Genomic DNA, 14,447 nt, shown 5'->3' on the forward strand with positions numbered 1-14,447 from the left:
TGATGTCTGCTGGCTTAGAAATCCTGTTTCCTTACTCCTTTGATAAATATTTCTATAACTAGGGAATAAACTCTTCCTTTATCCTAATTATGGTGAAAGCAGTAAATTTACCCCTCACCCCACACCCATGGCATACAAAAAGAAGTGAGGGTTTAAGGCTTATTGAGGTACCTATCATTTTGTACAACCTGGAATTACTTACATACAAACAAATGGGTTCAAATCTGGGTCTTGACTGACATCTGACACTTTCTTCTTCAAGCATGCTTCTTTTCTAGAACTGCCAAATCACCTCCTATCAGACACGCTGTATCTCTATGGACTCCATTCAGCACTTCGTGAATGTTCAATACACCTTAAGTAAAGCAGAATCTATTTCATTTGTTAAGAACAAATGGCCATACTCTGTTCAGCATGTACAAAACTGCCAGTTTATTCAGCGGAGAAGCTGGGGAAAGGCTTCCTTTTGGAATGAACAGCAAAAATGTGTTCATGAACAAGGCACTTTTACACACACACACACACACACACCCCCACACCCACACAGAAAAAGGAACATATTATGGTTACATAAACATCAACATATTTTAATTTTCAGACCTCCCTACCTCTTCCCACCTTCCCCTTTAAAAAAAAGAAACATGTTTTTGTAACATTTTAAAAACCAATTTCATAGAATATCTACATAGGAACAGTTACTGATACATTGTTACACTAACATTATAAGGTTTCAATTCAATAATTTTCTATTAACAAATATTTTTTTCTATCTACAATTCCCTCCTTTTTTTTAAGAGGCGATAACTAAGTCTCAGTGGAAACTATTCATTAGGTTATAAACATTCTTCTCTCTCCTTAAAGTTGCTATACATTTATAGAATTTGTGATTCCATTAATGCTTCAATTTTTTGATGTCACACTGCATATAGCACTTGATTATGAAGAATAGGAAAAAGCAAAACTAAAATAAGGAAGGATATATATCTTTAACAATCTATTTTCTGATTCCCTTCAGATGCCCAGCCAACCGGGACCACACAAAGGTTTCACTCTTCATCGAAGGTGTGTGAAAAGACTTACTGGTCTCATGCATTTTATGTATGTTGATTTCTATGTTTTGACTCGTCTAAATAAACACAGCAAGACTCATTTACAAGGGTACATACACTTTCTATTCAGCCAGAGAAAAAAAAACCTAAAGCTAGATGTAGAAAAACGATGCTAAAAACCTCTTCAACTTCAGGTTGTGTATCAGGCTGAGATTTTCTGCAGTAAGGTTCTTTAAAGTTAGAAGCGTTCCTGAAAAGTTTGCAATGGATGTGGAAAGTGCATGACATACTGCTCCAGGAGACATCATACTGATGAAATACTTTAATCCATTAGCATAAATGCTCTCAATTTTTTCCCATTGGTCTTTTGGAATGGGTTTTATTCACTCTTGACTAAAGTCTGGATGCCAAGATGCAGGAAATATATTCCCTATAGAACAGTGTCTGTTTAATCCCCATGTATGACCTTATAAGCCGGTTTAGCTAGAGACAGCCTGCTGGGAGCCTGTGTTTATGCTGTAACTGCGTGTCCCACTATAGGTCTGGAGTAGCATAGGCTACTACTACACTGGTGCACTCCCTCCCCCTAGAACAGGAACCCCTAAAGAGCGCCATATGTAGGTTTACCAATATAAAAACTGGGAGATACATCTATATTCCCAGCATTTTCTCTTATCTAGTTATTCAATTTAATTCAACTACCTCCTTAGAAATGAATATCAGAGAAAGGCATGCTCAGAAAGGTGTTATTGGGAGTAGCTAACCACTTTCCACATTGGCTATTCTGAAGGTTGGGTAACAAATGGAGTAATGGCCTCCTTTTCCTTCCCATTAATAATTAGGTGTCTAGTTAAGTCCATTAGACAGGCAGAGAAAATTGTGGGAAGAACTAAGTGTGGAGAATAGTTAACTTATCTTGTGTAATAAGGTCCCTCTTGACTTATTCTCTATTGAGGTTCTCATTTTGTCCAGTCTTTCAAAGGGAACGCTCACCATACACAGGACTCCTGGGTATACATTCAGCACTTGATCATGTTTTTTGGTTTATCAGGACGGGGCATAGTTTGGTGGAGAAGACAGTTTCTCAACTGTGGGCTGTGTAAATGTATTCCCTTTCTCAACTGGCAACGCGAGAGACATGAGAAGGAATGGTGGATCTTTCTAGCGATGCAGTTAGGAGTTTGTTAACAGCCTTTTGGAAGTCAGTGTAGGAGTAAGTAGTGTTGATAGGTTCCGTGCGGGTTGTTTCCTTAACTGTTTTAGTTAACCAGCCACAGCAACAGCCAGAAACACACGAATTAGGAATTTGTTTTAGGTATTCAGGTAGGGGAGTGGCTCTATTCAATGTTCGGCTTAGCTGTTTGGTGGCAAATTGCAGGGCTCCATTTAGAGTGGCATGCTCTCTAGAAAGCTGGCTGGGACTCCTAAGGGGCTTTTGAAAAGGTGGGACTCCACAAGAAGCCAGCGGAGGCCACTCAGGAATTGGTTCCAGTTTGGGTACACAGTGGGAGCAATGCGAGAGTCTTAGACCTATCTCTCGAAGTATATGGACTGGTGTGCTAGCATCCAAGAGTTTAGCATGATACAACCAGGAATTAGGATTTAAAGGTTTCCAAGTTGTAGAATATTTTAAAAGGCACTTAACCTGCCAGGCAAGACTCTCAAGAGGTGTTAGGTTGGGCACCACAGGGTCCTCTTCTTCAGAGGAATCCCACTCTTCCCCAGAACTCTCATTTAGGTAGTTAGCGTTTTCCTCGTCCTCACTTTCTGATTCTGATAAGGGGTCAGGAGAGGGATTTCCAGGACCCATTAGAATAGAGCAACAGTATAGAAAAAAAGCTACCAGAAGAAGGTAACAATCTAAGCCAGTAAAACACTAACACTGGCAAATAGAAGAAAAAGATGAGAAATCCTCTCCATAGGGTTCATTTGTCTGTTTCTCAGTCTGTTACACACACACAGTATGCCTCTGGCTCGCACCACTGTGCAGTTCTTCAAGATTATGTTGTGTATTCTTCACTTACAAAGAAGACAGCTCAGTTCTCAGGACCAGTTCACTGTGTAAAAGTTAGTCACTTACCAGTGTCACAGGTCAGAGTCTCTCCTTGAAATCCTGGCTACCCAAGAAGAGAAGGGGTCCTCATCTAGGCAAGCTGATTTTCTTAGCGTGGTCTCAACTGGTCGTCAAATTATGAAGAGACACTTTGTGTACTCTTTTTGGTTGGCAGGGATATTATATCTATTTGGTAATGAAAAGAAACTCAGTGGTCGCCTTCTTTGTCCGCTGGTGCAGCAACTTTTGTGCAGGGAGACGGTGGGATGAGTTGCCAAGGATCTGTCTGGTGTGCACGGATCTGATGTTTTCCATAGGTGGTGCAAATGCTCTTGGAAACTGGTGACTTAGCTGTTGGACTATCTGGAAAGGTAGCCTTAACCTGTAAATGAGAAGACTAGAGACATGATATTAAAGCCTGAAAGCACTGGGTAACATTATTATCCACCTAACTTCATAGAGTATCCAAGCACATTGTTGCTGAGCAAGAAGCTTATTGGCTTTCCCATCTCTAGCACATATGTTTAGATAGATTTTCCTACTGGGAATGGCTCCTACCAGGACAAAATTACGAAGGAGAGCCTGGGGCCACTTTAATCTTTGGTTGGTACATACCTGGGCTAGTTTGTTTTCAATCATGCAGCTCTAACCCGGGAAATCTTCTGCAAAAGCAGATCCCTGATGCTCTAAACTCCAAATAGGGAGCATAAAAGGTATCTTTTTAATCTTTAGAGGTGCTAGTTGGGATTAGTTTTAGGGGAACTGTCCTGGTTGTAGAGCTTCTAGATGTTAGAACTCTTGCTGGGATCCCAGAGGTTATGGTCCTATGACCATACTCTATAGACAATGAGGGAAGATGGTGGGTATAAATCTTAATAAGGAATTACAATGAATATAAACAGCTTAAATTCACAATTAAAAGGCAGATACTCAGACTGGATTAACAAAACAAAACAAGGTTTAACAATATGCTGCTAACAAAAGATACTTTAAAGCAAAAAGACCCCCAAAACTAAAAACATGAAAAAAGATATATCAGGTAACTATGGACCAGAATGAATCTGGGATAGCAATCTTAATATCCAACAAAAAAGATTTCAAGCCAAAAAATATAAGGGACAAAGATGGACGATAACACTGGTAAAAGGAAAAGAGTGAAAGTGATACATTCATCATAAACATCTATGACCCTAAAAACACAATCTCAAAGTTTCTCAAGTAACACCTAATAGAACTGATGGGGGAATATAAGCATGGATATAAGCATTCTGAAAAAAGTTAAAATATAAATATACTTTAGGTATTACACTATTTAAGTATACAAAACTCTATACCAAACAGAATAAATACTTGAGTACACACATATACACATATACTACAAATAGTTCATGCATTAGGTTATAAAGTATAATAGATTCCAAAGGGTCAATTTCATTTAGACTAAATTCTCTGAACATAATGCATTAAAAGTGGATATTAAAGTTTAGTTAAAAGTAGCATTATGTTAGGAAGCTGAATAACTCATGAATTAATAAAATGGAAATCATAAAAGATATTAGATATAAAACTGAATAATAATATAACCCTAAAAAGCAAAATTTGTGAGGTATGGCCAAACTAGTACTTAGAAGAAATTTATAGCTTTGAATATATGGATGAGGAAACAAGGAAGTTTAAATACCCATAAGTTAAGCATTCAATTCAAGATAATGGAAAAGAGCAACAGCAAAATAAACAGAAAGGAAATAATGAAGGCAGAAATTAAACAGTATATAAAAGAATAATAGTGATAAAACTGAAAGATGGTTTTCTGAAAATATGAATAAGAAAAACAAAACTGGTGAGACTTCCCAAGCAGATTTAAAAATACCCTCCCAGTTAAAAATAAAAACATAATATATTCTAAAATGTGAAAACCTAAATAATATGGCTATATTCTAGAAGAATACAAAATACTACAGTTCGTACAGGAAGAAATAGGTAACTTGAATAAAACAGACCAGTATTAAAGAAACTGGAAAGGTAACAACCTCCTATTAAGAACACCAGGTGCAAATGGTTTTATAAGAGTTCCACTAAATTTCCAAGGAAATTAATACATATTTTATATAAACTTCTGGAAAAAAGGAAAAAAGCATAAAACTGACTAGCTCCTTTTATGAGGATAATAAAATATTAATTCTAGATTAGAGATGAGGCAAATAAGAAAGGCTCATTTCACTTGCAAAAATTTCAACTACTGCCTAACAAAATGTAATAGTGTATTAAAGAAAAAAAGTCATGAGCATGTAGAGCTTATCATTGGAAAGCAAAAATATCTCAATTTCTTTTTCTTTTTTTCTGGTTATAGAATTTAATTGAAGAAAAACCAAGCAACATGTCAAAGGTATAAATCTGCATTTCCCTGGGGTCCCAATTGAGTGATTCAGCTTTTTTTAGTTTAGGGTCAGAAAACTGTTAACCCTACAATGATTTTGTTCAACTGCATTCAGATGGTACATTTGTTTCTTGAATATCTTAAAAAACAAGCATGTTAAGATTGTCAAAGTTGATGTTAACCCAGTATCAAATTGCTTTGTTTATCAACCACAAATAATGTATTTATTTTCTTGATTGAAAGTCTGTCCTTTTAAGTAGTAACAATACTGTTTGTGGCTTTACTTTGAAATGTTGTGTTTTGTGTTGCACAACTCTGGTACAGCCAATACAGTGATATCATATAATAGGGAGTCTCAAACAGAATAAACCATTGCACTTCATGGGGACAAATACAGGAGCTGACAAATTGGTTTTGTGGAGAGAGAACTCAGGTTTAAAAACATAAGCTGTGAGTCAGCATGGAAGAGCTATTTTTTTTCAATTGTGGTAAAATTCATATAACATAGAATTTACCATTTTAACCATTTTTAAGTATACAGTTCAGAGGCATTAAGTACGTCGTACTGTTGTGCAACCCTCACCAGCATCCAACCATAGAACTCTTTTCATCTTGCAAAACTGAAACTCCATACCGTCCACACCCACTAAAATACTAACTCCCCATTCCCTTCTCTCCTCAGCCCCTGGCAACCGCTGTTGTACCTTCTGTCTTTATAAGTCTGACTATTCTAGGTAACTCATAAGTGGAATCATACAGTATGTGTCCTTTTGTGACTGGCTTCTTTCGCTTAGCATCATCTCCTCAAGGCTCATCCATGTTGTAGCATGTGTCAGAATTTCCTTCCTAAGACCAAATAATATTCCATTGCATGTACATACCACATTTTGGTTATTCATTCATCAGTTGATAGACACTTGGGTGGCTTCCGCCTTTTGACTAATTGTGAATAATTCTGCTATGAACATGAGTGTACAAATATCTCTTTGAGTCCCTGCTCTCAATTCTTTTGAGTATATACCCAGAAGTGGAATTGCCAGATCATATGGTAATCCCATTTTTAATTTTTTGAGGAACTGCCATGTTGTTTTCCACAGTGACGGGAGAGCTATTTTTTTTTTTTTTTTGCATTTGCTTTTATTTTTTTTTTGACATACAATAAACTGCATATATTTAAAGTGTACATTTTGATTTTTTTTCTTATTAGTAATGTATATATGGCAATCCCAATCTCCCAGTTCATCCACTCTCCCCCCCCCCCCCTCCCGCCTTGGTGGCCATATGTTTGTTCTCTACATCTGGGTCTCTATTTCTGCCTTGCAAACAGATTGATCTGTACCATTTTTCCAGATTCCGCATATATGTGTTAATATACAATATTCTTTTTTCTCTTTCTGACTCACTGCACTCTGTATGACAGTCTCTAGGCCCATCCATGCCTCTACAAACGACCCAATTTTATTCCTTTTTATGGCTGAGTAATATTCCATTGCATATATGTGCCACATCTTCTTTATTCCTTCATCTGTGGATGGACATTTAGGTTGTTTCCATGACCTGGCTATTGTAAACAGTGCTGCAGTGAACACTGGGGTGCATGTGTCTTTTTGAATTACGGTTTTCTCTGGGTATATGCCCAGCACTGGGACTGCTGGGTCATAATGTAATTCCATTTTTAGTTTTTTAAGGAACCTCCATACTGTTCTCCATAGTGGCTGTATCAATTTACATTCCCACCAACAGTGCAAGAGGGTTCCCTTTTCTCCACACCCTCTCCAGCATTTATTGTTTGTAGGTTTTCTGATGATGCCCATTCTAACCAGTGTGAGTTTTGATTTGCATTTCTCTAATTAGTGATCTTGAGCAGCTTTTCATGTGCCTCAAGAATATCTCAACTTCATAAAATTTATAAATATGTCACTAAAGCAATAAAATAAAAAAATCAGATACTTTTATTAACTTTGGATATTTAACTGTTCTTAGTTCTTGATCAACACCTATTTATGCTTTAAAAAACAAAATGTTCTTATCAAACTAGGAAGAGAAAGTTACTTTCTCAACATGGCAAAAATTATCTACCAAAAACTTTCAGCAAATATCCTAAATGAGAAATTTCAGATATATTCCCTTTAAAAATGAAATTAAATAAGGATGATAAGGACTGGTATTGTGTAACAAAGTACCGAAGTCCTAATCAATGTTATTTTTTAAAAAAAGGTGTGAGAACTGGAAAAAAAGATACAAAACTACTAATTTACAGATGATATGGTCATCTAATATTAAAAAAACCTAACATATAAACTATTAGAGCTAATAAAAGAGCTCAACAAAGTTCCTGGATCTGAGATTAACCCATGACTATTCACTAATTTATTTATATAGCACTTACTATTTGCCAGGTACTACTCTAGGAACTGCACAAATGTTAACTCATTTAAAATTCTTCTAAAAGGCCTATAAGATAGGTACTTTTATTGTCCCCATTTTATACATAAGGTTTAAGCTACCTGTCCAGAGTCATGTATCTACTGATAGAATTTGACCCCAGGCACTCTTAACACCAGCAACACTAACCATAAAACGTATTACATACATCACTTTCACAATAGGGGGGAAAAAAAACCTATAAAGGATTAAAAAAAAAATCAATAATATGCAAGACCTCTATGAAGAAGACTAAAATTCTAATCAAGGACATAGATGATTTAAAATAGACATTCCACGATCTTGGATGGAACAAATGAATATTATAAAGATAACTTTTTTCCAAATTTATTTATACAATCCCAATATGTTAAGAATAAAATTCCACACATAGCTAAACCAACTACTCAGAGAAAAGAGTAAAGTAAATATCTTGGCCTACAGGATATTAACACATGTTATTACACATATTACAGAAGCCATAGAAATTAAAATAGGGTGGAGTTGGTAAAACAACAAATAGTCCAATGGAACAAAGCTCAGAAAGAGCCACATAAAAGTTAGAATGTAGTAGACAGTAAAGTTGGCACATAAATCAAGGGGGAATGAATGCATTTAGTACATAATATTGGTAAAACTGGCTCATTATATGAAGGAAAATAAAACTGTATACCTACATAATGCCACACACAAAGGAGGACTTATGACAGATTAAAGACCTAAATGAGAACTGTAAAACAATATAGTTAATAGAATATAATGCAAGAGAATATCTTTGGCTTATGGCCAGAGAAGGACTTCTTAAAAAACATAAAGCATAAGACCAAAATGTGATGAATTCAATCACATCAAAGTTAATCACTTTTGTACTGAACTAAAGACATCAATAACAAAGTTAACTACAAATCAACAACAACCAAAAAGGTAGCAATCTCAATCAAGAAATGGGCAAAGGACAAATATATTCAATTAACAGAAGAGAAAAACTACAGGCCATTAACTATATGAGTAAAGAGATATCACATTACTCTATTATTCTGGTAAAAATTAGCTGGACAATGCCAAGTGTTCGTGGGGGGACGAAAGGAACTCCTTTGGGAACCAGCACTGCTGGTGGGACTGAAGGCTGGGGTAACCTTTTTTTTTTTCTTTTTAATTTTATTTATTTATTATTTTTTTGGGGGTACACCAAGTTCAATCATCTGTTTTTATACACATTGGGGTAACCTTTTTAAAGAGCAATCTAGCAGCACTACTTTGCCAAACTAACTATCTGCACAACTCATGATCTAGGAATTATACTCTTGGGTATATATAGCAGAGAAATTCTCCATAAGACCTACATGTACTCTGAGGTGTCATCTTTGATGGTAAAGAATTAGCAGCGTTCCAGTTTTCCATCACTGGAGGAGTCAATAGGTAATGTGGTAAAAGCACATCAGAAGTATACATAGCAACATGCGTGGACTAAAGGCATAGGTATGAATGACAAAAGCAAAACCAAAATATCAACATCCCACTTATGCCATTACGTAGGAATGATTTCCAGAATGAAAGCCAGGAACACCTCTAGTTTCAAGTAAACACTGAGGTGATATGGCCTGGCTTTGTGTCAATGTTATTCCTCTAAAGAATATTTGTCTGGCTTCTACTCATTCTTTATCTAATTTAGTTCTCAGCAGTGTCTGACGCGTATTAGTGGCTTAGCAAATTTTTTGAAAAAATTAATGAGAGAATGATGAAGGCCTGCTGTAAGTAACTATACAAGCATGTTTTAATTTTATTCAAGGGAGACAAAAATTCCTAAATAATATTCAGGTGGTTTGGTAATGTTGTACAAAGACAAATGAAGTAATTTTTAAAACAAAGATAATGCTACTAAAGCAATATAAAAGTCACTGCTTATAACTTTGTCTTTAAGAACACGAGTGCAAATACTTTTAAAAGTTTATAATACTACTATCTACTTCAATCTGAAAACAAAAGAAACATTTAAAACATACAATAAGTATTTTATTGAGACAGGTGTTAGCTTTTAATTATTCTGTCCTCGTGTTTTTACTATTTTCATTTCAGCCAGATTCCATTTGCAAGATTATTAATTGACTATACTTCAGTAATTGAGTTACTCAAAGCATTCTTTAAGACTCAGTCCATTTTTTTATTTTTGGTAGCAAAAATAAGACAAAGTTTCTTTGAAGGCATGTGTACATTCCAGAGCGAACCTATGACTTATCTCTTTACATTCCATGAGTAATAATATCCTCATATCAAAACTGAATTAACCACTTACTCGATATACTCCTATGTATAATTTACTTTAAAAGAACGATTTATCTGTAATTTCAGAACTAAATAGCCTTACTGCACAAATTTGTTAGTTTGCTTAGTTTAGTGACTACAATTTGTTCTTTTCCCCATAGTATTAAAAGAAAAATACACAGGTAAGCTAAAGGCAGTGAGTTTAAGCTTACTATAGCATCTTTTTTCTTTTTTTTTACCAGTTTTATTGAGGTACGATTGACAAATCACATATATTTAACATGTACAATGTGATGTTTTGATATTTGTATGCACTGTGAAATTACCACAATGAAGCTAATTAACATATTCATCACCTCACAGTTACTATTTTTTTTTGCATGTGAACACGAGATCTATTCTCAGAAAATTTCAAGTATACATAATTAACTATAGTCACCATGATGTATATCAGATCTCCAAGAAGTCTGTACACTTTGACATCTCCCTATTTCCCCCACCTGCTAGCCATTGATAACTCCCATTCTACTCTTTGTTACTATGAGTTCAACTTTTTAAGATTCCACATATAAGTGGGATCATACAGTACTTGTCTTTCTGTCTGGTTTATTTCACATGTCAGAATGTCCTCCAGGCTGACCCATGTTATTATAAGTTGCGGGATTTCCTTCCTTTTAAAGGCTGAATTGTGTATGTATATAAATGTCACATATTCTCTATCCATTCACTCATTGATGGACACTTTGATTATTTCCATATCTTGGCTACTGTGAATAAGGCTGCAATAAACATGGCAGTGCAGATATATCTTTGAGATAGTAATTTTAACCTTTGAATACATACCAATAAGTGGGAATGCTGGATCATATGACAATTCTATTTATTCTTTTTGAGGAACCTCCATATTGTTTCCCACCAGTGTGTGTAAGGGGTCTCGTCACCACCAACACTTGTTATCTTCTGAGTTTCTGATAACAGTCATCCTGACAGGTATGAAGTGACACCTTATTGTGGTTTTGATTTGCATGTCCCTGATGATTGGTGATGTTGAGCTCTTTCTCATCTACCTGTTGGCCATTTGTATGTGTTCTCTGGAAAAATGTCTATTCAAGTCCTTTGCTCATTTTTTCATCAGGTTATTGTTAATGTTTTTGCTATTGAATTATGAGTCCTTATATATTTGCTTTTTTTTTTTGGGGGGGGGTGCACAGACTTAGTTGCTCCGCGGCATGTGGGATCTTCCTGGAGCAGGGATCGAACCCGTGTCCCCTGCACTGGCAGGCGTATTCTTAACCACTGCGCCACCTAGGAAGCCCAAGTCCTTATATATTTGTGATAGTAACCTCTTATGGGATACATGGTTTACAAATATTTTCTTCCATTCCAAAGGCTGCCATTTTTGTAATCTAGTATCTTTTTTTTCAAACTTTTCAGATAATGTTCCAAAAATACTGAACAAAAACATGTTACTAATCCTCCTCCCCACCCCCAACAAAGCTAATAAAAATACAGTTAGGCTGACCTCTGGTGGCCAGATGCCTCATCCTTCAGTAACTGACAAAATGGTATGAAGTCACTTTTCATTTCTGAGTAGATAACCAAGTAAAATATGGTAAAGGAAATATTGTTAGAAACTTCACAGTTAAACAAAGCAACAAAGGTAGCAGGCACCCAAAGTACAAGGAGAGGTGAGCAATTAAAGGCCACAAAATAAGAAGAATGCCTCCACATATTAGTTTGTTCTAACTTTTAGTTCACCAGTTGATTTTATATGAAAAACAAACAGTATATTCAGTGGTTCCCAAAGTAAGAATAATTCTACACTATCTAATTCTGTAGCCAGTAGCCCCAATGTGTCTACTGAGCACTTTGAAATGCAGCTAGTATAAAATAATTCCCAATTTCAAAGATTTAATAAGAAAAAAATGTAAATTATCCCATCAATAATTTATGTTGAATACATGTTGAAATGATATTTTGGATATACTTGGTTAAAAAATTAATGCCCTGTCAACTAAAAAAAAAAAACGCACAACGTGAGAATCACGAGTTAAGTTTCATTTGGGGCAAAATGAGGACTGCAGCCTGGGAGACAGCATCCCAGATAGCTCTGAGAAACTGTTCCAAAGAGGTAGGGGGAAGATCAGTATACGTGCGATTTGGTGAAAGAGAAAAACATGTAATCAAGCACACATTGTTTACAGAAGGTTTCTGCTAGTCTCGCGCAGGCTACGGCTAGTCACAAGGAGCAGACGTCACCATGAAGGATTTTAGTGTTTTTCTAGATATGAGATACAAGAATTGGGCTCATAACGTTGGCTCCTGAAAATATCTGACTATCTAAAGACCTGTTCTGCCAGTTTTTCCCAGAGCACAGAGTGCCTCATTTCAGCTCTCCACCCAGAACACCTTTCCAGGGGTGCTGACAGTCAGCAGCCGCAGCAGCAGCAGCACAAGATTTAACCCTTGTAGAGGTAGAGGGCAGGCGCCAATGGCGCGTGCCAATTGTAGCTGACAGCTCATACTATGTTTCTTTCACAAGTGCGTAGGCATTCTACATTTTAGCTATAGGGAGATTACAAATGTCATCAAGTATATTCCATGTACTCTTACACCTCTATGCTTTCCCTCCAGCTGATTAACCTAAAATACCCACCCCTCTTGCCTTTTCAGAAATGAGACATCTTGATAATTTTGAAATTATGGGCAACCCAATTGCTACATATTTACTATTTTAACTAGCATTTTAATACCTACGGTGTTTCAGGAATCAGGACTATGAAGTAAGAGACTAGATGAATAAATTACAGCAAACTCATACAACAGAATTCTAGAGCAACCTACCTGTACCTCAGTTTCCTCCTCTTAAAAACGAGAGAAAGAAGCTACAAGGGTTGTGTCTAACAATTAAATGAAGTAAAGTGCTTAGAACAGTGTCTTGGCATATAAAGTGATGAAATAAATTCACATTTTATGGCAAGACAACAAAAATTTAAAATTTTTCTCTGCCTGTTTGGGCCTACTCCCTCCCCTTTAGTGTGTGTTGTGTATCTGCACTAACCAGACCTTAGTCTGGTTAGGAGATAACCTTCCTTCTTAATCTTGTAAGGAGTCAAGATGACCCACAACCTCCTACTCACTTTGGACCCACACATCTGGATTGTGTAAACTATCAACAATACGTCATTCGACATATAACCCTTTGTCTCAAAAACATGTATTACTATGCTTAAACCTCTAAAGGACAGTTCTCAGAGCTTCTTGAAAGACTATTTCACATCTTATAACCCTCAGGTTGACTTTAATAAAATTTTCCATTTCTTTCCTAGGTCAACAATTGGTTAATATTTCCTCCACAAGGGGTCCAAAAGGTGTTGTTATTGTTATGAAAATATCAATATGAATAAACCTCAAAAATAGTGAAAAAAGCAAGTTGCATGATTATGCATACAATGTGAGAACATGAAAACAATACAATAAACTTATTCAGAGGTTTATTCATATATCAGTAATACATAAAAATTAACAGTAAATTCAGAAAACCCATTACTGCTGGGGAGGGAAGGTAGTTCAACAGGAAAAAGACATACAGGCTGCTCTGTAACCTGTTTCTCTAGCTGGCTGTGGGTAACGAGATGTTCGTTTTTGTCTGAAATAATTCCATAAAAAAGTTTAAAGACTTGGTTCCTGCCGGAAGGCACTCCGAATTGCTTCATCTTGCCATTACCCTAAACGCTTTTCCACTCTGTGTTGAAAACAATGCCATCACGCTCCTTTGTGAACAGGCCTCGAAAGCCGGCACAGCTAGAACAAGCCGTATCTGAAGTCGCGCGCGACTGTCCCCAGACTGCCTCCCACGTCCGCAGACCCTCCAGCCGCGGCCCAGGCTTGACAGGACTGCGGCCCGCCTTCCTCTGGAGACCCCGGCACCGCCTCCTTCTCAGAAGACGCCGGGCCGCGGCCCAGCGCTCCCGCAAGCCCTAGCTCTCCCTTCTCGACGGCCCTCCGAACGAGCCGCTCCTCCCCTTCACGGGAGCAGGCATTCTCCCCCTCCGCAGACTCCCGTTCTCACCCATGGGGGATCCTTTCTTCTTCCTCGCCTCACCCCCAGCCGCGGGACCCGACTAAGCCTAGGGCCACCCGCTCTGTCCCGAGAGGCGCTCCTCCGCCGGGCTCGCGCTGAGCGGGACGCCACTTCCGGGGGCGCCAATGACCCCTCCTCTTCGAAACGCCACCTCCCGCTCGGAAAACGGGTTGAAGGGCCCTAAGCGCAGGCGCCAAA

At 37.2% G+C, this 14,447-nt stretch overlaps 1 protein-coding gene across 2 annotated transcripts; it reads right to left on the reverse strand.

Annotated features, from left to right (window-relative positions):
* Window positions 1–417: 417 nt before the first annotated feature.
* DCAF16 (DDB1 and CUL4 associated factor 16) lies at window positions 418–14,415 on the reverse strand. 2 transcript variants are annotated; one of them, XM_057728112.1, is made up of 2 exons: window positions 14,238–14,415; window positions 418–3,484 (listed from the first exon to the last, which is right to left on the reverse strand). In XM_057728112.1, the coding sequence occupies exon 2, from the start codon at window positions 2,857–2,859 to the stop codon at window positions 2,167–2,169; it is 693 nt and encodes a 230-aa protein (XP_057584095.1). In that variant the 5' UTR covers window positions 2,860–3,484; window positions 14,238–14,415; the 3' UTR covers window positions 418–2,166. The 2 variants fall into 2 exon arrangements, with proteins under 2 accessions (XP_057584095.1, XP_057584096.1); XM_057728113.1 differs by having other exon boundaries at window positions 418–3,499.
* Between the last annotated feature and the right edge of the window lie 32 nt (window positions 14,416–14,447).

The sequence above is a fragment of the Hippopotamus amphibius genome, chromosome 3, assembly GCF_030028045.1.
Source record: "Hippopotamus amphibius kiboko isolate mHipAmp2 chromosome 3, mHipAmp2.hap2, whole genome shotgun sequence".
Classification (NCBI taxonomy): domain Eukaryota; kingdom Metazoa; phylum Chordata; class Mammalia; order Artiodactyla; family Hippopotamidae; genus Hippopotamus; species Hippopotamus amphibius.

Excerpts from the sequence above, each read along its gene's own strand:
- DCAF16 (XM_057728112.1), bottom strand. The coding sequence starts at position 2,859 with ATGGGTCCTGGAAATCCCTCTCCTGACCCCTTATCAGAATCAGAAAGT.